At 43.8% G+C, this 24958-nt stretch overlaps 1 protein-coding gene across 1 annotated transcript; it reads left to right on the plus strand.

Moving 5' to 3' along the window:
* The first annotated feature begins 10206 nt into the window (after window positions 1-10206).
* Window positions 10207-24593, plus strand: IGSF10 (immunoglobulin superfamily member 10). Its single transcript, XM_075157529.1, has 8 exons — window positions 10207-10400; window positions 12352-12481; window positions 14379-14769; window positions 15498-18224; window positions 18726-18905; window positions 18963-19874; window positions 20522-21422; window positions 22362-24593. The coding sequence occupies exons 1-8, from the start codon at window positions 10207-10209 to the stop codon at window positions 24268-24270; spliced, it is 7344 nt and encodes a 2447-aa protein (XP_075013630.1). The 3' UTR covers window positions 24271-24593.
* The last annotated feature ends 365 nt before the right edge of the window (window positions 24594-24958 follow it).

The following is a 24958-nucleotide window of genomic DNA, read 5'->3' on the forward strand; positions in this document are numbered from 1 at the left end:
AATGAGGATAGCAGATTTTCCCCAGGCACACAGGGTTTTAAACAAGCTTTTCCTCTAAACCTGAGTGACAGATGATCCCTCTCTTCACCGCCACCTCTAATAACTACCCAGGTGAAAGAGAAAGACGTTGCAGCTTTTCACAAGGCAAGAAAAGATAGCTTTTTCTCAACTAAATGGGTTATTATCTGCGTGCCTGTATGAAATGCACCAAGCAGGAGCTTTTGATGTGGCTGCCAATACTGTGGATGATTTATCGGGCCCCCTGTCATCTGAGCGGGATCGAGTTCAAAAGCGGCGGCCAGTGGGAGTCCCTGGCTGCTCAGACCCAGGGCAGACGTCAGCGAACAGCCCATCCCAACCCGAAAAGCTGAATTGCCTCCTGACTGCGCACCTGAGACGCTCCCCGGTCAGAAGGGTGCACAAGAAGAACAAAAGACAGCCGGAGCACAGAGCTCCGCGGCCACGGGGCCACCGCTCGGGACGGGACAGGACGGGACAGGAGGGGAGGGCAGCTACAGCCCGGCGCTCCGTGGGTGGGCAGCAGCAGGCCGGGCCAGCGGCCAGCAGGCAAGGACCGGGCCAGCGGCCAGCAGGCAAGGACGAGGATGAGGAGGGGATGGGGCCGGGGCCGGCCCGCTGAGGCCCGGCCGTGGCCTGCTGAAATGGAGGCGGCGGGCTGGGCAGAGCGGGGAGCCCCGGTGAGGCCTGTCGGTGCCCTCAGGGCCCGGACAGCGTCGCTGACGGCCCTTCTGCCGAGGATCGTGTGGAGAAAGCAAACGTAAATGCAAAATTTTACATTAATTTAATTTTAGTTTTACGTTAATTTTATGGCCATGGCTTTTGGAACAGAACTGTGAGTTAAAACACCTGAGTCTGGTAGCATCATCTACACAATTTTAATTTCATTACTGCATTAAAACCATAATCCCGTACCCTTCCTCAGACCCCTTCTCAGGACACAAAGCACCCCTCACACACTCAGAAGAGTGTTTCTGTAGGAACCGAGGGCAGCACGGATCTCTCTTCAGAGGCAGGCGGCCGCGCTCCCTCAGGCCCCGCAGCCCTGCGAGGAGCCGGCGAGCGTCTGTACGTGGCAGCTGGGAGACGCGTGCGGGGAATGTCGTATTTCATTCCCACCTGAGGAGCTCGTTTTTATTGTCTGCGATTAGCACTTAGCACAAGGCCAGCACTCCCCGCGACAGGCAGCACCCACAACTGATGCTGGTTAACATTTTCCAAAGCATCTTAAAGAGCTGGGAAGAATCAACATGGGTGCCAGGAGGTGATAACTTCCACATCAGAAAGAGAGCTTTTTACCTCAGCTGCTTCTAGCAATCTGCCCAGGCAAAATCTGCATCAATTCAATTTGTTTTCTGTGGCAAGATGCTAACTGGCAGTACCTGTCACAATGCAGAAGATATTTTAAAAGACCAGCTTTTTGGTGTAGTTGTTGATAACTGTGAAACAGTTTGTTTTACTTTAGATGCTATTCTCTGTTGCTATACATACTCAATAGCATATGAAAGAGCCTTATTGTCTCCTGATGAGATTTTTACATTGCTGAAGTTTCACTGAAATCAGCTAAACTTCTCTTAAGCAGTAACAGAGAAGTAAGAGCAGACACAGGACCAGTAAATCCAAGGTGCATTGTGAAGTCAGTCATGCACTTCTGAAAGTTAACAGGCCATTAATTCCCACAGGAGTAAAACTGAACTCTGATGGGATTACTGCAGTGAGATTTTGCTCCTGGGAAACGGGAATGGAATCTCTTTTCCCATAACCAGCTGCCTTGTTCTTTCTATATAAGTAGAAAAATTTATTTAAGCTTTGTCGGAGTTACATACTAAAACACCAAAGTTCAGGCTGTATGTCTGAATGTGTTTGCTTATACATATGAGAGAATCTCAGTCCTCTTTACGTATATTCCTCTGATGTACTGCTTGGTTTCTTGGAGACCAGTATACAGCACTGCATTGCATAAAGCAGGTGTGACTTATAGTCCCCATATTAATATTTGCATAAATACACTAGCAACTCAAAACCCACTGATTGTGTTTTCAGAATCAATTGATGCTTTGCTGGGAGCTTGTCCAATTCGTTACGATGGAGTTTAAGTGCCTGACTATGGCCTTGAGCCACAGAAGAATTGTACTTAAGCGTGTTACTTTCAAAATTCCCAACAAGGCACTCAGAGAGTCATGTAATCCTTTTAAAGGCTGTCCAACAACCCATTGAGACAGCCCTTAACAAAACCTTATCATACTTATGTTGTAACTTATGTGCAACTAATAGTTGCCCTATTAGTAATCTATATTGCAAAGTCTGGCAAAGGCGATCACTTGCTTTAAAGCTTATTTGAAGAAACTGATGTATATCACAAGCTTCAATCAGATGCTAGAGTTCTTTATTGCACTGGAGGTACTGTGATCACATCTAAAAACTGCCATATTTGCTTTAGAAAACCAGTTAAGACTACCTGAAGATGTGCTAATTTGACTTACTGTGTAAGTTAAGACATGGTAAGTCAACATAAGCTTTGCCCTAATGTCTAAGAACTTGAATATATTGCATATTACAGCAGAATTTTCTGCATGCTCACTCAAGCACAGTTTACTTAATTTCTTAAGCACTCGGCCTCAGAAGCTGAGATCTATAGCTCTGAAGAGTACACTGGAAATACCACACTGAAATGTAAGATACCAGTCTGGTTCTGGCTCTGAGTGTTAAGCACTGTCAGAATGCTCAATTCTGCATAAAAGATCCAGATATTTAAGATTTAATTTGGAGCATATAAGGTTAGGTTAAGACAAGCTGAGAAACTAGAATATTTTACTGAAAGTACTGCATAATTTTGTGCTTACAGCCTTATCCCAGGACTCTGACTAAGTGCTCGTTTTGTTGTGCATGGAGGAGGCATGGGTATACACAGCATCTGCTCCAGAGAACCAGGTAACAACAGGGACTTCTTTCCAGATGTAGCAGCGCTTGCTGCTGATGTGAACTGGGTTGTTCTCTTATCCCACAGTTGCTCTTTCAGGCTTCAAAAACTCTGGCAGATGCAACTGCATCAAGTCACATCTTCAGGTTTTTCTGTGCATAAATTATGGCAGAAGCCATACCTTTTTCAAGGGAAAAGTTTTTGGCAAAAGTACAGGGTTCTAGGAGCTTAGTGACCCCTCAATCCAGCACTGGGCATGTGTCATCTGGTCAGTTTTAACAGATTCCCACTCCTTCTGCCTGAGCATTAAAGAAAAATGAGACAGTGGGCAGCCTTGTGCCCTGTGAAGCAAGTCCTTCACCGTGAATTAAATTCTTGGATAAATTTGGATCTGGTACATTTCTGTTAGCTTTCTTTTTCTAACAGGAATTTAAAATAACATATTCCTACATAGATAAGAGATGCTGACATACTGCTTTATCACAAATTTTAGTATTTTATTTTGTTTGTTATTACTTCCCTATTTAAGAAAAGAGTAAGACAATCTGATTCTGACACAATCAGACGCATGATGTGGTACCATAGAGTGAATTGGCACAGAAGATGTTAAAAGAATTTGGCCAGCAAGAAGCTGTGATGAAAAAGAACAACATTTTGCAAAGGGCCTTTAAGGAGAACTGACATAATATGGAGAGAAAGGATAGCATAAGGAGGAATAAAATGAGGCAGAGTGGGAGTGTTGTGCAACAGGAACTGAGACACCTGGAGTACTGGTCTGCAAAACAGCCAGACCAGTCTCACAAGGAAACAGTGTGCATGTGGGAGGGAATGGCCAGTATCTGCAACAGAAGAACAAATTAAAAACCAAACACCATCAAACAAAAAACAGGTACATAATTCAGATTAGAACTGCATAAAAAAAATCTTTTGTTGACACTGATGCATAAAACACATCAGTATGGTGTTCTTTAAAATTGTGTCCTGCCCTCTTAATGTAATTTCTTTTGACTCCTGTAAATAAAGGCATCATCCACTATTTCCTTCAAGATGCTAGCTTTGTGATTCAGCCCCATCACAATTTGCTTGAAGGAAGCTGATAATACACCTACAGATACAGAAGCCTTATGCAACAACTCTCCATGTGCACAAAACACATGCAGCTCCCCTGCGCTGGTTTCTGCTGCTGCCACACCAGGAATGCTAGCATTCTGCCTTATGAACAGGGCTGGCCACCAGAGATGCAGACTCGCTGCTTGAAAAGTAAAACTATTCCCATTTTCCAAGGAAAAAAAAATAAGGAATCATTCCTTCCATACATCATTTGCTTTCTGTAACTTCATTCCCTAAAGTTTGAGTCATTTTGTACTGACTTGTTCATGCTAAGGAAGAAGAAAAAGAAAATGCTCATTAAAAAAGTAGACAAAAAAAATTGAAAAGCAAAATAAGAGCACCAAATTATGGACTCTAATACAGGGTGGATTAGTGTGTGCACTTGAAAAGTCTGTACATATTTGACTTTGTAGGCCTGGCTTTCTTCAAGGATACAGAGTTGTAAGTAACGTTGAAATATGTAATAAACTAAGCAGGGTTCAGTTCCAGGGCCTAGACTTCTGCTTGATTTGAATGGTATTTTTGCCTGAATGAAGATCTGAGTATTGAAGTTTGGAACTATGAATTTACACTAATACACTGAACCAAGGTTCAGGAAAGCTGTTTTGTTTCCTTGCTCTACCACAGGTATATATGTACTTTTGCGCAAGTCACCTACCGATCACGCAGCAAACGTCCCTCTCTCCCCAGAGACCCTCTGGTTGCAGGTGTGCCTCCCGCTACCTCGCTGCCCAGCCAGCCAGCCATCCCAGCTGCCCCTGAAATACAGGTCTTCCTCAGGTAAGCCAGTGAGCTGCTCTCATGGCTACAAGCATGATGCCAGCAAAAGTGAAACAAATATAAACATGATGTTAATGAACGTCACCTGACTATTGTGAATTACATATGCTTCGAAAAGCACACAAACTATACAAACGAGTTGTAGAGCAATGCTGTCTTTCCTCCTTGCTTGTACAAAGTTAGGTTATATCATTAAATGTACATTAGGAATTGAACTGCTAAAAATCAAACTGAAATTGTGTTCCATTTTTGGTATGTATAATTTGCTGTGAAGACCCAGTTCAGAAGTACTTTCTTCATTCAGCTTTCCTCTTCTTAGCACTACTGAGTTTACACTCAACCACACTTTCTTGCCAAAATATAGTTTCACTTAACAAAAGGCTCCCTTGATTCTCCCCAATAATGAATTCCATCTAAAGCAATGTCTTTTAATATCAGACATGTGCCAGAATTTGCCAGCAAAACAGAGAGATCAGCATGGGTTTGTATAACCATTGTATTTTCTGTAAGGCAGCCCCATTAAATCACAACCACGTTATAATATAAAATATTCCACGTTCTTCAGCAACCTTCTGGAGGGAGAACTTTGTATTTTTTGTAATTTAATACTTTGTTTCTCAGAAGCATAGTAAGAGCTGGGTTTAATTACAATACACATAGTGTATCCCTAGATGAATACCCTTTTCTTAAAACTTTGACAAGGTACATTGTACATTTAAAATATTTTTTTTATTTTAATACAGATTTTCAAGTATGTGTTTTTGGAAAATGTTCTTAGAAGAAACTTCAATCCCTTTTCTACTACAAATTATGGAGACTAGTACAAATCATTAAAAAATGTCTTTTACCTCATGTTTGCACCTACAAAAAACCAACATTGGAATGTGTCACTCCAGAAGCCTTGACCTCAGTTATCTAGTAGAAAAAAAATTACTCATGAAAGCAATTCATCCTTTGCCCTTCAGACTGTAATTAAGATTTAGAAAATATGCCTAATGATAGCCCTGCAATCATCTCTCTATTGCTCAGGGGAACAGAATTCAGTAGGACCAGGGACAGTGTGATCTCTCACGTTTTTCCTTGTTCTCAGGGTAGCACCTAAAAATGTCAGCACATAAATTAGTGCCAGTGCTCAATCGAGGCTTTGTTATTTTTTCTGAGACCAAAAATACCAGGTAGTACAAGCAGGTTAGTGTTTCTTGACATAAGCTCCCACGCTGAATGAAAGACCACCTATGTGTTTCACAAAGACAACCACTGAGATGATAATGAACGTGATCCAGTAGGTATCTCAAGTAAAGTTCTAGCTGGCATACACAGAAAATCACATTACTACCAACTTCCTGAACTTCCCATATTTCAGAATATGTTCATTTTTTAAGCACAGATCATCATGGTGTTCTTCCTACTAAGCATACGCAGTCACTCTATGGATTTAGATCACTTCTTTGTTTGATTTTGGATTCGTCTGAAAAATTTTAGAACCTTTAAAAGATATTTTTGAGGCTTTATCTTACCATTACTGCTCCAATTATACTTTTGCTATTTGCAAAGAAAACACAGCATTAGCCCATAATAGGATGTTTAGTCATCAAATCAGTCCAAGAAACAATATAGAGAATTATTTAACAGCCAGCTGCTGCAGTAACATATCCATGTCTGCAAAAAAAAAAGTCATTTTGAGTTCATATACAAGAATACACCAAATTGTTCATGTTTCTCTTCTCATTACATCTTTTATTTTTAATCTTAAGAAAAATTGATAGTGACCCTAAGCAGACTTAAATAATAACACACCCAGCATCCACTCAAATCTGTAATACCTGGCTCTCACAGTTACCTTTTCCCAAGTATTCTGAGATTCAGTCAATATTGAAAAATACTGCCATGCTGTGGATTAAGTGTTTTCAATTTTCCATGTAGTCTTAATATGGGTTATTTTGCCATTCCAATAAATTAATCCCACTGTATACGCTTAATCCCTCTTCCTGGCTTTAGATAAACTCTGCCAAAAAGGGACCGTCATAGATACTCCAAAAGCCTTTTCTTACTTACTTCCACTGCAACAACATTATGATTTAGCAAAGAATCCACTCTTTCTGAGGATAACTTCAGAAAGCATCGTATCAAGACTGTCAGCCTACTGTGATAAGCAGGCGATGGTGAGTCACTTAATCCAGGTCAGGTATAGTGCATAAATGTGCAAGTTTTACCTGATGTTCAGATTTTTCCAGTAATGTTTGACTAGCTATAGTTTCAGTTTCTTCTTACAGCCATCACAATAGAACAGATTTATGTACCAAAACATGGCACTATCATCAAAATAACATAGTACACTCCTCCCATGGAAATAAGAGGCAAGCCATGTGAATGACTGAAAATGCTCTTTTCAATATATCATTCTCAAAGAATTATTGTTGATATGTGTGTAGAAACAAGTGTGTAAAAAGAAGTGTGAAGCACTTAATGAGTTTTCTTGATTCTGCAAGAACAGGGATCTTCACATATTTTTACCAAAATAGTCTAACAGATTTGGTTTGTCCTAGAACGAGGCTGACAAGAAAAGATAAATACTTGGGTACACATGCTACAGCTTCTGCTTGGCACCATGGCACAGAGGCAAATGTAAGCAGATTCAGGCTGACTTCAGATGCTTTGGCTTTCCTCAGAGAAAACTGAAACATTTGGCAAAATTAACATTTCTCCAAGAAAAATACCAGTTCTGTGGGAAGAGCAAAATCTCAGTAAAAAATCATTTTGGCTGAAAATTCTTACTCAGTTCCAGGCATAAATGACAATCTTGTTTGAAGGTTCATGTAAAGCCAGTTGCCAGGCATTGTCCGCTTCCTTGTGGACTTCCTTACACACTAAAAGCACAATCCAGCATCATTTATGTTATGTGGATGTCCTGGTCTGCGACAGATTTCCTGTCATTTCACCCTATACCTTGAAGCCAATCTTCTTATCTTTTAAATCGACAGCAGACAATATGCAACACAGTAGCAAGAAATGAGTAGCAATTGCTTCGGCAGATTTCTTTATGACTGACACACCAGCCTGAACATTTATCCGTGAGAAAGCAGAAAGGGGTTATTAGTCTGTCCAAATCTATCCAGAGTGTTACACTGTAGTGACTTTGCTCCGTATTTGGCATAGCTATTCTTTACATACATTTTTGTTGGTGGAAGATGCTTAGCAACTATATCAAGTAAGATTACCAATGATTCCTGAGGCATCGTATTTCAGATAAACAGGAGTATCTGCAAAAGAATGTGGGGTTTATGTGACGTTGTTAAAAAGCTTGTTTCCTGAAACAATGCTGATTCTTTGCTAATTTGGAACATAGAGATGAGTCACAAATGTGTAACACAAGCAGAACTGCCATAACCTGAGTGACAGTTGAATAATCTGTGTGTCTCACCTAAAGTATCTAAACTCAGCTGCTGTTTGCCATGCACAGATAGAAAAAATTTTGTGGCTGGACCATAACCAGCCATATTAATGCAATTACTAGAGTGCTGCATGTTCAACCAACCGATCTCTGAGGAATATAAAACTGAAAAGAATCAGAGACAGGAGTACCAGTGCATTTGGGCTTAGCGGGAAAAATTCAGGTGCTGGACAAAAATCAGCAATGCTGGTACACGTGGTGTTGCTGGTAAATAATACCATGGAGTAAGAGGCAGAGAGGGGAGTAAGAAGCTATGGGGCTTCTCCCAGTGCACTCGGAAGATGCATCTAAAATCACAGAATCATAGAGTAAGCAGGAACATCTTGCACTAAATCAGGGTGCTCAGAGCCCCATCCAACCTGACCGTGAATGTTTCCAGGGTTTTCCTCAAAGTTCCTAAATTTTAACTTTGTGCAAGCAGTGACGTACTAGAAATTCCCTGCGGCTTAGAGGGTTCGTGTTTAACTTCTAATCCTGACTGCATAAGGATATAATAATTTGGCATTAATTAAAGCATCTGTTAAAATACAATTGTAAAGTTTAGCAGCTCAAGAGCTATTAGAGAGCTGGTAATCATGTGTTAAAGTATCTACTAACCTTTTCTAACACGTACTTTCAGTAGAAACATGCCATCAGTCAAGTTTATCACTGTTATAAACACCATTCAGCAAAACGTAAGCAGCTGCAGTATTGATGGACTCGATCTAAAAAGGAAGATAAATCGTTCCCCAAAAAGCAAACTCAGCAGCAGTTTCACAGCGTCATCAGCCAGATTTTTGGAGGGATCACGCACGATTTCCCCACGATGGCAACTGCTGGCTGTTCCTTACGTGCAAGGGCTGGCTCCTTTGCAGCTTGCTCTCGCTGCGGCACCGGGGACCCCGGCGGGGCGGCGGTGCCCGGGGCGGAGGGAGCGGGGCGGTGCCGCCGTCCCGCAGCACCCCGGCCGCGGCTCTGTCTGCCCCGGGCCGCGCCGGCGGCAGGGGGCACGGGCGGGCTGGCAGCTCCTCGGGCGGCCCCGGCCCCCCGCCCCCGCCGCGCCCCGCCCGCGCCCCCCACCAGCGCGGCGGCGCCTCCCGGGAGGAGGAGCCGGCGGCGGCGGGACTCTCCCCGCCCGGCCCGGCCCGGCCCGGCCCCGAGGTAGCGGCCCCGCCGGCGACTGCGGCCGCCAGCGCGGCCCGGCGGGAGCCGCCGCCCAGGAGGTCGCGCAGGTAGGGCGGGCGGGGCGAGGCCGCTGCCGCCGGGCGCCCCCTCGCCCCGGTGCCGGCGCGGCCGCGGGCCCCGCGCCCGGGCGCAGGTGGGGACGGGCAGCCGGCAGCCGGGCGGCAGGAGCCGGGCGGCGGCCCCCGGCTGAGGGCCCGGAGGAGCGCCGCGGGGGGCCGCGGAGGCGGGCGGGGGCGCGGGGCCGCAGCGGCCGCTGCCGCCGCACGGCGCTCTGCGCGCGGGCTTTGAAGTTAGTTAATTTTGCTTGGAGTAATTGCTGGCAAGAAAGGAGCTGACGTGTTCCCTCCCGAGGATGAATTGCTAGCAGATTTATAAACACTCTGCATAACCAAGGTCGTGATGTAACGACAGCCAAATACTAGAGTTTCCACGTTTGCTTCCTTCAAAAATTAAAACTTTACCTGTAAGCAACAAGGCATGGGGCACAGCGCACTAAGACAAAGAAATTGCGAGGCTGTTTCTTCAAAATTACAAACATTTTAGATCATTACCCAGATCTAAATACTGAGGGGAAAACCAAGAGGTTTGGGTCTGTTTTGTGGGTTGTTTTTTCTTTCAAGGTACAAAATTCTTCGTGTTCTTCTAGCTTATAACTGAGCAACTCAGCACGGGTGTCACTATGGATGCTTGTGTGTTTCGTTTTCCTTGCAGGAATCTGTTCACTTTTGCCCTGAAGCATGGCAGCATAGCATCTTCCTGCAGGATGAAGGCGATACGCAGCGGCAGACCCTGGTGGCTGGGGACCCTCCTCGGCGCCTGCCTGGCTGCCCTCCCCGGCAGCATCGCCTGTCCCAGGCTCTGCGCCTGCTACGTCCCCACCGAGGTGCACTGCACCTTCCGGTACTTCACAGCCATCCCACCGCACATCCCTCCGAACGTGGAGCGCATCAATCTGGGGTATGTTTAACATCAAGATTTTAAATATTCTGAGCAGCTACCTTTCAACACTTTGCAAAGCAGTAATTAAGAGTTTCCAGATTTAGGGCTAAAAATTAACCAAAGCAATAAATAAATCTTAAGAGCTTAATGTTCTGCAATATTCAGAAGCGGTTGCACTCACAGCTAGCAAAGCCTAAGACCACCAACACTAAGTGGAAATTTTGGGGATGTATCACAGGGCATGTAAGAACTTCAAAAAGTTTTGAACTTAAATTAATTCTTTTATATTACCCAAACATTTCGCATCTGTAACGTAGAATTCAGAAGGACTCTGAAATAGAGATAATTCTTTCTGAGAAAAGATAGTTCAGAGCACAGACAGTGGGCTGGAATGTTAGTATGTCTATTAAAATCTTCAGAGACTTTGCTGTCACTTTAGGATGTCACACAGTGCTAGTATCTGTGCTTTTATCTATTGTGTTTATGGGAAGTAACACTTGTCTGAATATTTCAGCCTCCAAAATGGTTCTGTTCTGTGAGTGGTTAAAAGGAACGGGATAGGAACGATATACCCAGGCTCGGCTGGCCCATTAACGCAGTTTCCAGCAAGTGTCCTCTGTCATACAATCAAATGACGAGACCAATCAGCAATATTTGACTGATCCTTGTATCACTTTTGATACGCATAACCTTTGAATCGTCCATACGTGTATGCAGAAAATACAAAAGGAAGTTTTCATTGAAGTCTTTCCCCTCATCTGCCTTCTGCTTCCGGGCAACATATCCAGATCCCGGCTCCTGACTCCTGTCTGCCCTTTCCTTCCATTGATTTTGTCAATGTTGTCTAGAAGTGCTGTATATGAAGTCTTACAATTAAGTACCAATACTTTTAGAGGACTATGGGTTATCTGAGGTGTGGGACATGTGTTTGAAATACATTAATTACTACTACGGAAAGGCCATCTATCTGACTGCTGAATTAATCCAACTTATTTGTCACCACGGGGCACAGGAGGTGTGACTGCAGCATGACCTGCGTTAGCTCATCAGTCATGCAAGTGTGATAGTAGTCATGAAGTCAAAGGCATGGCAGAGTAGGTACTCAGTGTTTGCGAGGCTTACACAACACCACCTACTAATTCTGGGATAGCGTAGCATCACCACTGTCAATGCTCACGCTGGCTAGACTTAGATACGACCGATGGTCAAACCTCCTATAGCAGTGCAGCTCTCACTTAAAGGGCTCCCTGTTTCATCTTTGGTTCCCTGTTTAAATCCAGCCTAGACTATCCATACTGTACGTATGCTCGTGGAAATCAGGGGAGGCTGAGGCTATGTCTGCATTAACAAGTAGTGTGCACCATTGAACACCTGTGGAGTGGAAATAAAACTCAAGATGTACAACTGAAAAGGGCAGACAGCATAGTCCAGCCAAGGACCAGGGAGGGACTGCAAGACACTGCAGAACCCGCCTGCACCATAGCCTGGGCACAGTCCTTCAGGTCCCAGGAGGAAGGTCACAGCCCAGTACCCTTGGTTTAACCTAGTTCTCAGTGGACCACAGAGGTGCCTCTCTTTTGTTCATGGACCTCTCTGTGATACCGCAGTGTTGGGAAAGCCCTCGATTGAAAGAGGCATCAATGTACCACCAACCTCTACCGATACAGGAGCTCCTTGCTCTTCTACATTGATGCCCAAAACTGGCATTCTTGTCTGCACATTTTGCAGTTATTTTCCCTATCCACTGTGAATACAGTCTTCGGAAAGCTGCCCTGGAAAAGTTACTAAATTTTGTGCTGACATGAAGGAATGACTTAAAATTTTATCTTAGCAACCAGAAGTGCTATCTACCTTTATGCATTTCCAAAGAGTTGTTCTTTTGTTTTGGTTTTGTTTGTTTGTTTTTTTAAAACTTGTGAAGTTTAGCTGTCTGACTAAACCCAGGTCTGGGATGAAATGTTTGTTACAGTTACAACAGCTTGCTCAAACTGATGGAAACAGATTTTTCTGGCCTGGAGAAACTGGAGTTACTGATGCTGCACAGCAATGAGATAAATACAATCCCCGATAAGGTGTTCAGTGATTTATATTCATTACAGGTAAGAATTAAATGTAGGAGATGACCTAATCTTAATTTTTGTTATGACTTTTAAACAATCTGCAGTAATACTGATAAATGGAAGCAGACCAGCGGTCTGTAGCATTTCGGTTTCCTGTTTCTTACTGTATCCACGTGAAAGACGAGATCCAGTATCCTAATGGGAAATGTCTTTGCTTCCCAGCTAGGCATTCAGGCACAGTTTAAAGAGTGTGACGAACCTATTGGTAGATATCTATCAGCAATATCTTAACGGGCAACTGCACTTGAAACTCTCTTTCACACGAGAGAGAAAGATTGCAGAGCTCCAAGTACTGCATCTCTGGTAGGAAACTTGTCTTTAGTTAATTTGTTAGTCAATTTTTTTTTTTTTGAGGATTGTTTTCCATCCAGATTTCCCTTTCTCTTCAGTACAGTATAGTCCTGTCCCTTCTATCCTTCATTAAAAAAAGCCTCCTACTGAACAGAAACTGAACATACTACATACAAACATTTTAATGCTTTAAAAAAAGCTACAGTTCCTTGGTTTTATAATTTAATACATATTTGTGGACTTTTAAAATGTAGTATTTGATACCTGTTTTGGTCTTTAACTGAAATATTACCTAGTTATAAAATATTACCTATATTTATGTATATTGTAAAAATTAGTAAATGTACAGTGTCATACAGTGATTCTGGAGCTATCTCAGTATCTCACTGTGCCATGTAGATATTCATATATAAAGAAGTACTTAGGTGATTATTTAGGAACAACCATTCCCAACTAATTCAATGTACAGGTAACACTTATTCTCCAGTTAAATTTCCATCTAGAGCTGTTATTAACTGCTATAGAGAAGTAATAATGTTGTAGCTATGATGAACTAAGAACATGAGAGACCTGAACTGTACAGACAGAAAACACGGTATTGGCTCAATTCCTGGTTGTAGAGGATTAGGGGGCAGGGGCGGGAGGGAAAGGCAGAAACCAGACAAGCTTTGGAGCATACAGATCTTCAGGTTTCATTAACCCTCGTAAAGGGTAGTTCTGTGCCTGAAAGCTTGCCTGTTAACGCCTTGCAACTGACTTATTAAAATAAGCTTTATGGAGTCCTATAAGCTTTTCCTCCTTTACCAACAAGCAAGATGGTAACACAATTATAGATAGTTTTAATGGAATTATATTTGGCAAATAAAATAAACGTGCATATTATTGTGATTTTGTACTTTTTTTCCTCATTAATTTTCAAGACACAGAATTTGTGACAATAACAGTATAATTCTAACAGGAAAAGTAACAACAAAAAGGCTGTCTTGGGTACCATATTTAATACTTCAGCAACATGCCAGATTTGTTCATCTCATAGTTACGAATTTGACTTCTAACCTGTCAGCAACAAAATGGCACCTGAGAGTTGAAGTTTGGCAAGTACACATCTCACATGACACAAATCCTGAAACTGGGAACACACATAGCAGTCCTGTTGGTTAAACATCAAACAAAACAGACTGTTGCGTGCATTTTTATGGTCATAACACTGGCTGGAACAAAAATCACTACCACAGTTTATGGTCAAATTCTGCTTACCCTTTGCATAAGTGTGGTTTAATTGGGATTTTTTTGAATGAGAAATAAGCATTGTTTTATTTTATTTTTTAATCACTGTTTTTGTAAATGTGACTGCAGAAGTGTCACCCGGATGGACTGTTGGAACAAGAAAGCATCCTTGTAGTCCTGCAACTCACATTGCATTTAAAAATAATTCCTCCTGCTAAGTTTTTTTCCAATCACTCACATTACTGGTCTGGTGAAGTACTTTCACTTCACAGAGTAACCATCAATCAGAATTTGTTAGGAGTCTTATAATAATATAACATGGGTTAATATTATATACTTGTTACTTTTTCATCAACAGGTCTTAAAAATGAGCTATAACAAGGTCAGAGTACTTCAGCAGGATGTTTTTTATGGTCTAAAGAGCTTGGTACGGTTGCATATGGACCACAATAAAATTGAATTTGTAAATCCCAACGTTTTCTACGGACTCACATCACTGAGGCTGGTCCACTTGGAAGGAAATTTACTTAAGCAGCTTCATCCAGATACTTTTGTTAACTTGTGCTATAGCCAGATATTTAAAATATCCTTCGTGAAGCACATGTATTTGTCTGACAATGTGTTGACTTCACTACCACAAGAAATGTTTTCCTACATGTCTGAGCTAGAGAGCATTTACCTTCATGGAAACCCATGGTCCTGTGATTGCAATCTACAGTGGCTGGCAGAATGGGTAAAAGAGAGACCAGGTGAGCTGAAGGCTTTGTTTATGCTTTTTAATCATGTTATAGCATCTTATTCTTTCTCATAAAGGTCACTGTCCTTTATTTATTTATTTATTCTCCCAGAAAAGACTGGAAGACAGGATTTTTGTAGGTGCATGTAGTCAGGATAAACAGATTAATACCATTCAGTTTCCCGGATTAAATTAATCCAGTGGTCTTAAGGCATTTCCAAGTGCAGCTTTCCTTAATGGAATGTTTTCCTTGGCCAGTCCAAAGCTTCTGTGCACCAGGAGAATCCACAGGGAATAAGGAAGCTAATTTTTATGTAACTGGCAAGAGTGAAGGCAACGTTGTACTTGATTCTTCGAAAAAGAAATAAGGAACGGGACTCAAGGACTTTTTCTGTGGCTGCCCTGAGTGGAGGCTGCACACGATAGTGTAGCTCTATCCCCAGACGGATAGAGCCCATGTCTCTCAGAACAGAGCTATGGCCATGTACCAGAGCAGAGCCCTCCCTGCACGGTGTAAAACCACTGGGACAGAAGCGCGCCATACTGAGCTGCAACAGCAACGGTCCTTAAGGAGTTTCATCAGAGAAAATTCATAGGTTTTCTTTGGTTACTTTAGGTTTTCATAGGTTACTTCAAGATAAACTTTGTTAATATTTTATTCAAGAGAACAACTTGCTGGTACCTATATGCCTTTATTAATAATTGTATCACAAAAACTTACTGCATTTTTCTTCCCTTCAGATGTTATAAAGTGCAAAAAAGACAGAAGTTCTGGTGCTCAGCAATGCCCAGTTTGTGCTAGTCCCACAAATTGTAAAGGGAAAAGCTTAGTGGATATTCCTTCTGCATCTTTAACCTGCAGTAAGCCAGCCATACATGACTCCCTGAAATTTAAAAACCTCACAGTGCCAGATGATGGGGATTTCAGTTCTGTATCTCCCAAGGACTTCATAGCTCCTGTAGGATCCATGGTTTTGAACATGACTGACCAAGCAGGAAGTCAAGGTCACTTGGTTTGCAACATCCAAAAACCTAAAGAAATGTCTCCCATCTCATTTGGCAAAGATGGCAACAGTACAGTACTCAAAACTTCATTCTCAGCATTTCTTGTGTGTGGCATTGATTATGAACATATTCAGCAGCTATGGAGCATACTGGCACTGTACAGTAATTCTCCCTTAAAACTGGAAAGGAATGTCCTAGCAACTAACATGCCTTCTTACAAATATAAACAAATCTACTCTGAAAAAGATGAACTTTTTACCAATATAGAGACTGAACTGAGAGCTGAACCGTCTTGGTTAATGCAAAGCAAAGTAGCATTACAGCTAGACCGGACAGCAACCACACTTAACACATTGCACATCCAATACTTTACAGATGCTCAGATTACTTTGCCCAGTGCTGACAAAAACCAGGCGAGAAATAACTGGACCATCATCTCCAGGGACAACAAAACGCAAACGGAGCACACTGTTTTAGTCGGGGGGACCGTAGAACTGGAGTGCCAAGCAACTGGAGAACCAGCTCCTGCAATAGAGTGGATATTGGCTGATGGAAGCAAAGTTAGAGCTCCTTATATCAGTGAGGATGGAAGAATCATGGTAGTTAAAACTGGAACATTCACATTACGGACAGCTGATACTTTTGACACTGGGCTTTATCACTGCATCGGCACAAATTACAACGATGCAGATACTCTCACATTCAGAATTACTGTGGTCGATCTTTATGTGGAACACAGCAGTGTAAATGGAGCCCAACTTTCTACATTTGTTGGCAGCACACTCTACCTTCCCTGTACATCCACTGCTGTTCCAGATGCTGCCATTAGCTGGGTGTTACCTCAGCATGTGATTCTTCATCACTCTGCAAGAAACAAACATATTTTTGACAACGGTACCTTGAGAATACAAGGGGTAACAGAGCAAGACAGTGGCTACTTTAGATGTGTTGCAGCCAACCAGTATGGTGTTGATCTCTTGGTTTTCCAAGTGCTAGTTAGAAAGGATGAAACCACTCTAAAGAAAAAGCATGTAGCTGTGGGAGAATGGGAAGAGGGCGATGGCTCTGGCAATGCAATGCTGGCTTCTGCGACAAGACAGAAACATCCTTTAGCTACTCTAGCTACCTTGACAGCTAATCAGGAATCTGCTGCCTCAGCATCCAGGAATCAGATCGCACAGAGTGCACACAAGTGGAGAAGCTACGGGAAAATGACTTACAGGCACTACAGGGACAAAATGAGCAGGCGGTTTAGAGGACACAGAAGACAGTTTGTTTCCTCAGCCAGGAGAGTCGATCCGCAGCGCTGGGCAGCCTTTTTGGAAAAAACAAAGAGGAACTCAACATTGATAGAAAAACAAGGAGAAGTTGCAACGAAACCACCTATTCAAGTCCGTAAGTTCTCAAAAGTATCTGGCGATGAGGAGGAAATATCTGGTGATCTGATCTCTCCAGAAGAAGAATTCATGATTCCAGTAACAGGAACAGCCACTGTATCTACTCTGGGGAGAGCAACGGAAAGCATGACAACCGCAGGGCCTGAGATGACTGTGAATAACAGCCCTGCTAGGAAAACCTCTCTCCTGGCTGCAGAGGTAGTAACTCCCCTACCCTCTCCTTTTTCACAGTCTCTGTCATCTGACGGCAGAAGGCCACAAACATACCTAAAACCTACAATTACAAACTCATGGGAAAGATCTAATTTAAGTAAAATATCAGCAAATGGTATAAATCAATCAACTGTATCTACACTCTTCCCTGCTGGGCAAAGGTTGGTATATTCTGGGGAAAGTAATAACCAGCATTTAAAATCTGTATCTACGACATCTGTGACAAATGTTACAGTCACCAGCAAGTCTGTACCTTCCCAAAACGCAGTGGACAAGCTACATGTTTTTACTGAGTCTATTGACAAGATTTCCACCAAAACAGATCGTCAGCTATCTGTAGTGACAGTCAGTGAACCGAGTCCTGAATTTGGTCACATTTATTTTCATAGTACTGAGAAACGAGTAACTCCTAAGCCACCACTGGACTCGAGTATCCTTCCTCATCAGCAAATTCAGATTATTCAGGATGTTACAACTCGTACACCCCAGGCCCAGCAGCCATATGGAAGACGAAGGAAAATTTCTGGTAGGAGACGAATTGTTAGACCAGGACGAATTCCAAGTATGAAGGAGCACAGATACAATTTGGGGAGGCCAGGATCTGTCAGAGGAAGTACAGATGTTCAACTGAATATGAAACATGTATCAAATTTACCAACCTTAAATAATTTAAGCAGCTCCATCAATCCATTGAGCCCAGAAGCACCTCTGTCCTCCCCCTCTACCATGAATATGCCACTGGAGCACCCAGCAGGTACTCATCAAAACACAGCATTCCTCAGGGAAGAGAAAAACAAAGCTAGTGCAAGGCAAAAAGTCACTACGACAGTCATGCCTTTAATTACAAAAGATACTCCTCAATGGAAATTAGAGACCAATGCTCCATTTCAGACAAATATTGATAGAGTCCAGCCTTTTAGTATCAGACGACCAACAACGGCAATCCATTCAGCTCATATTACAACAGAAATTACACATACCATACGCACTAAGATGTCGTCTACCCTTGAATCAGTCTCACCCGGCATTAAGCCTAGAACCTCAGCAAAAAATTCCCAAAGAGGAAAAATTACTTGGGAACGTCTCTTTGGAAATGGTGCACAAAAAGAGGTCCTTCTTCAGAAGCTACCAAAACAACAGAGAGAGATGTTTCTATCAACAGAGGTACCGACCATGTTTCCTAAAACTACGGCAGCGTTACCTATGTCCAATATGTCTCCTTTGCACTTTATGCCTATTTCAGCAGGTGGGAATCACAGCAGTGGTTTCTTGTCTTTAAACAAACCCATTCATTATGGCAATGGTAAGTCAGAAGAACATCTTCCCACTGCAAAACTGCAGTCTTACTCTAATCCTGCAACTAATGCAACCAAGGAAATGGATGTAAGAAGTTTGAAGCCAACAGTTATACCTATTATTACTCCTCAAACTGACACCAAAATAACCAAGAATAAAACATTCAGAGTGGGAAGAAAGAGAGGTCAGAGGAGGAAGAGGCCCCCTAAAACACCTGCTTCACAAAGCGTGACTGCAGGCCGCAGCACTGCAGCGATTCCATCGGTGAATACAGCCACGCCTGTCCTGACAACAGTTGAACCATTAGGTACGCCGGCAAGTCTTGCGTCTGCAAAACCTCCCTCTGAGAGCGTGAGCGCAGTCTCGGTGACAGAAATGCCAGCACTGTGGATCCTCAACACCCCAGACGCCCCTCAGCAGGTGCCTGCAGCAGCCAGGCAGACATCAGCGAGCCCTGCCACACGGAGGAACATCCAGTCGGCCGCGTTACCACCCGACAGCCGTATTGCTCAGAGCCCCCCAACCCAAACCACACCACGGCTTTCAAAGCCTTTCAGCGCCACAAGCGCGCGACCTGCCACAGTCTGTGCAACTCCTGGGTCAGAACCCGCTCAGCAAATCAACGCCCCCGCAACGGCAGATGAAAAACCACCCCCGAAAATGGGAGAGAGAGTTACCCACGAAAACCATGTTGCACAGCCCACCTTCCCAGCAAGAGCCGAGTCAAGTACCAGAGCTGCTGCTGCACCCACAGACATCTCTCCTCCCAGCGCTCAGCATCCCACCCCACTGCCAGCCCTAACAGCAGTCGTGCCACCTGCACGTGCGGCGAGAGCCACCTCGCCTCCATGGGGGGAGATCAAATTCTGGCAGAAGCCCTCTGCTGAAGTCACGGAGAGAGGCAACACGTTAACTGTCAGTACACTGACCACACTGAAGTCACCACAGACCGTGACTCCGTATGCTCCTCTGTGGGGAGGGGAGGACAGTTCTGTCAAAGGCTGGTCTGAAAAGAGACAGGATCAAGAAATTACTACCAACAATCCTATAGCCCTGGACTCTTTAAGCAGAAATCATTTTGCAAAGCCCAAAATAATTGGAGGAAAATTAGCTGCTTTTACTGTGCTAGCGAATTCAGATGCTTTTATTCCTTGTGAAGCTACTGGTAACCCCCGTCCAACAATACAGTGGACCAAGATGTCATCAGGTACGCTTGATAAACCTCTCTAGAATTTACCTTCCATTACAGTTGTGTAATTTGGCAGATGTTTTGTGTGCCAAACTCAAGTATTGCTTCATTTAGGAGTACCGTGAAATATCAGTGAAAAGATGAACTTAGAAACAGTGAAAAAGAAAGATATCCCAGCACACTTGCTGGAGTGTCTTACTACTAATTATGAAACAGTTCTTTAGGGAAATAATAAAAAAAAAAAGGAACATAGAATCTATATCTAACTATAATTCTGTGCTTATTGTGAGAAGACTTCAATATTTATTGTATGTTACCTGCTATTTCAGAACAGCGAGACAAGTGAAAAGAAAAATCTGACTGTGGTAACAAACCATCCAATCAAGTTAAAGCTATGCCAAAATATTTTTGAATATGCAAATCCCCATCTACTTTATCCAAACTCTACTCTACTTTATCTCTACTGAGGACTAAGTTTTGTTTTTACTTTGAAGCTTTGTCACTGTATATGCAAAATACTATTATTTCTCTCTTTCTTATCACTAGTCTCTTGGTTATTTGGGCAAAGTCGACCAGGATAGGGAAAGTGTTTTCAGGGACTGAGTAAAAAGAAACAGAAGAGAGAGGTTCTGACGTGCTGCGCTGTTGTCCCCTTGTTTCCGTAGGGACCGATGCTCTGGAAAGCCGAGGCGACGACAGATGGATAGTGTTTGCCAACGGCACGCTCTCGATCGCCCGGGTGGGCCTGCAGGACCGCGGGCAGTACCTGTGCACCGCGGCCAACCCGCACGGCGCGGCACGGCTCCTGGTCACCTTGTCGGTAGTGGCCTACCCGCCCCGCATCACCGGTGGCAGGTGGCGGCTCCTCACCGCCCACTCCGGAAAGCCCGTGGCAGTGAAGTGCAGAGCTGAGGGCAGGCCTCCTCCCACCGTCCTGTGGGTTCTAGCAAATAAAACGCACGTCTCCAGCTCTTCTGCAGGAAATAACAAAGTTCATGTGGAACCAGACGGCACTTTAATTATCAAGGAAGTCACTGTTTATGACAGGGGCCTCTACACATGCATGGCTAAAAACCCAGCGGGCATTGACACGCTGGTTGTAAAACTGCAGGTCATTGCGGCACCTCCCGCTATTCTGGAAGAGAAAAGACAACGTGTTGAAGGAACGATGGGGGAAAACCTGAAACTCCCTTGCAGCGTGAAAGGGAATCCTCAGCCCACTGTCCACTGGGTCCTCTTTGATGGCACAGTGGTGAAGCCTCTGCAGTTTGTAAACGCAAAGCTGTTCCTGTTCTCCAACGGTACCCTCCACCTCAGCAACATCGTCCCCTCTGACAGCGGGAATTACGAGTGCATAGCCACAAGCTCGACTGGCTCGGAAAGGAGGGTGGTGAGCCTCGTGGTGGAACACAGAGATACGCTTCCAAAAATAGCTACCGCCTCTCAGGAAATGACTCAGTTGAACTTTGGGGATAAGTTGCTTCTGAACTGCACAGCGACTGGGGAGCCAAAGCCCAGGATCATCTGGAGGTTACCTTCCAAGGCAGTTGTTGACCAGTGGCACAGGTAGGAGTCTTTTTTTCTTCCCCATCTCTTTGAAACTTCAAACGCTGTCTTCTCTGGTGCTCGTATAAAGAGACTGTTACGTCACTGAAATAATACATTGTGAACTAAATTCGCTTTTAAACAGTGAAACATCTGTGGTGATGGCTTGTTATTATACATCTAATAACGGACCACATCAATTGTCATAAGTGGGTGAGGTCTTGCCAAAATGGATACAAGTCTTATTTGAATTAAGGAAACTGATGTTAATCATACATTGGCTGAATTTTAGTCATTTCATAGGAGGAAAAGTTATTTACAAGAGATTTGCCAAGTAGGACTCAGGAGGAAGAGGCTTCAGTAGTCTCTGCCAAGTCTACCTTTGAGGGTCTCCCCCAGTAACACTTCACCTTCGCTTTGGGAGAGACAGTCCCAGATCAGGACGTTCCTAGCAGGCTCGTGAGAACTTGCAGCTGGGCTGAGGGGGATCCAGGTCCGTGCCCTGCTGCAGGAAGGGCAGCCAGAGAGTGATCCCTCAGTGCCAAGAGTCGTTCTGGACAACACGCAGCAGCACTGCCAGCTGCCCCTGGCCAGGGGCAAGGATTGCGGGTTATCTGCAAGGAGAAGCATGAGGGAGGGGAGCAGAGGCTGGCAGGATGAGGGACGTAAGATTCAACAGGCTCATTTGCTCACAGAACTGTTTTCAGGAAGGCAGAGGCGGCATCGTGTGGCTTTGCGCACCTACCTCGAGTCTGCGAGCACGTGCACATCCACATAATGGCAAAAGCAGTAACGACATCAGGTTACAACCCGCTGGGTCTGCAGGTGATGTGGACACGGTGCCTTCAGAGAGAGCTTCTGTATCGTATCGTGCTGTTAACACTGTCACTCACTTTCAGTGCTCATTCACCTCCAGCATTTTGTTCCATAATTCTTTTCCTCTTTCTCCCCCCACAACAGAATGGGAAGTCGAATCCACGTCTACCCCAATGGATCCTTGGTTATTGAGGCAGTTACTGAAAAGGATGCAGGTGACTATTTGTGTGTCGCAAGAAACAAAATTGGAGATGATCTGATACTGATGAAAGTCAGCATCACAATGAAACCAGCCAAGATTGACCAGAAACAGTATTTCAAGAAACTGGTGCCATACGGAAAAGATTTCAAAGTGGACTGCAAGGCCTCTGGGTCACCCGCACCAGAAATATCCTGGAGTTTGCCAGATGGGACGGTGATCAATAACGCGATGCTGGCAGATGACAGTGGACGCAGGTCTCGCAGATATGTCCTCTTTGACAATGGAACTCTGTATTTCAACAAAGTTGGAGTAACAGAAGGAGGAGATTACACCTGCTACGCTCAAAACACACTGGGAAGAGATGAAATGAAGATACACATCACGGTCGTCATGGCAGCCCCTCAGATAAAGCACAATTACAAGACATACATTAAAGTGAAAGCTGGAGATACGGCATTACTGGACTGTGAAGCCGCTGGAGAACCCAAGCCAAAAATATTCTGGTTGCTACCTTCCAGTGAGATGATCTCCTCGTCAACAGCCAGACACTTCCTGCACGTCAATGGTTCTCTAGCCGTCAGTCAAGTCAAACTGTTGGATGCCGGGGAGTATATGTGTGTTGCTCGTAATCCTGGAGGGGATGATACAAAATTGTATGAACTGGATGTTGTTGCTAAACCACCTGTCATAAATGGTTTATACGTGAACAAAACAATCATGAAAGTGACGGCAGTGAGGCATTCAAGGAAACAAATTGACTGTAGGGCAGAAGGGACACCTCCCCCTCAGATTATGTGGATCATGCCTGATAACATTTTCCTAACAGCTCCATATTATGGGAGCAGGATTGTAGTACACAAAAATGGGACACTTGAGATTCGGAACATAAGGCCTTCTGACACAGCAGATTTTCTCTGCGTGGCACGTAATGATGGGGGAGAGAGTATGTTGGTGGTGCAGTTGGAGGTATTAGAAATGCTAAGGCGACCGATGTTCAAAAATCCATTCAATGAAAAAATAATAGCAAAACCTGGAAAAACTACCACATTGAATTGTTCTGTGGATGGAAACCCTCCACCTGACATAAGCTGGATGTTGCCTAACGGCACATGGTTTTCCAGCGGCATCAGGACTTCCCAGTTTCTCACAGGTAGCAACGGTACCCTTACCATCTACAATCCTGACAGAGACAAAGCAGGGAAGTATCGCTGTGCTGCCAGGAATAAAGTTGGCTATATTGAAAAGCTGGTCATCTTGGAGGTGGGCCAGAAGCCCAATATTCTCACTCAGCCGACGGGGCCAGTGAAGGGCGTTAGCGGGGAGTCGCTGTCGCTTCACTGCCTGTCTGATGGGAGTCCCAGACCCAGTACAGCATGGACTCTGCCGGGTGGCTACGTGCTGGATCGGCCGCAGATCAGCAGGAAATACATACTGCTGGAAAACGGTACTTTGGTTATACGAGAAGCCACCATTCACGACAGAGGAAATTACCTGTGTAAGGCCCACAATGATGCCGGGGATTCCTCTATAATCATTCCCGTGGTTATTGTCGCCTATCCCCCGAGGATTACGAACAGACCACCGCAGACCATACACACGATGCCTGGTGCCGCAGTTCAGCTCCACTGCATAGCGCTGGGAATACCAAAACCAGACATTACCTGGGAGTTACCCGACCACTCGGTACTCGCTACAGGTAACCAAGGCCGAGCACCTGCGAGCGAACGGCTTCACCCCCACGGGACGTTGCTCATCCAGAACCCCCAACCCTCAGATTCTGGCGCATACAAGTGCACAGCGAAGAACCATCTTGGCAGTGATTTCACAGTAACATACGTTCACGTCATTTGAAATAAGAAATACAGCATGAATGACTGTTAAAGTCTACAGCTGGACTGAGTTCATTCTTGGAGTAAGTTTAATCAAAGGCAGCCATAGGTGTGTAAGTGCCTAAATACATTTACAGTATTCAGTCTGCAATGACCACGCAAAAAAAGAGAGGAAAGGCTTGGGGAAAATTAGATCTAGCATTATTATCTAGCATTGGTTCTTTCATGATTAAACAGACTTAAATAAAAACAAACTTAAGGCACTTTTGCTCTGCCAGCAAACGTTGAATATCAAATAAAATTACTTTCTGGAAATGTACCTAGAGATCTTCAGTAAAGGATAGACTTTTTCATACTTTAATATTGTCTACCTTGTATGATTATCATGAGCATGGATCACATAAAGCAAGAGTATTTGAGAACCAAAGAGCGGGTTTTATCGTGATGCAGATTACCTTCTTAATATGTTTGAATATTTAGTCTGTTTTTTTAATAAATATTCAGTGGTGAAATAAGTAGTGAAGCATTTCTAATAATACAGCTGTTTCACACAGTCTTTTTTGCAGAACTTTGGGATGATACATACAGAACAACTTTGTTCTCATTTTTAAACAAGAGAGTAAGCTCTGTTTAACGCTGTTCAGAAAAAGTGTACGGACCACATGTAGAAACACTCTAGCTTGGTATCATTTTCCTATTGTCACAAAAGC

This window comes from Calonectris borealis, chromosome 9 (genome assembly GCF_964195595.1).
Source record: "Calonectris borealis chromosome 9, bCalBor7.hap1.2, whole genome shotgun sequence".
In the NCBI taxonomy this organism is placed as follows: Eukaryota; Metazoa; Chordata; class Aves; order Procellariiformes; family Procellariidae; genus Calonectris; species Calonectris borealis.

Excerpts from the sequence above, each read along its gene's own strand:
- IGSF10 (XM_075157529.1), top strand. The coding sequence starts at position 10,207 with ATGAAGGCGATACGCAGCGGCAGACCCTGGTGGCTGGGGACCCTCCTC. Across the intron at positions 18,906-18,962 it reads TTCACAAAGCGTGACTGCAG|TTGAACCATTAGGTACGCCG; the intron begins GCCGCAGCACTG and ends TCCTGACAACAG. Across the intron at positions 19,875-20,521 it reads GTGGACCAAGATGTCATCAG|GGACCGATGCTCTGGAAAGC; the intron begins GTACGCTTGATA and ends TTGTTTCCGTAG.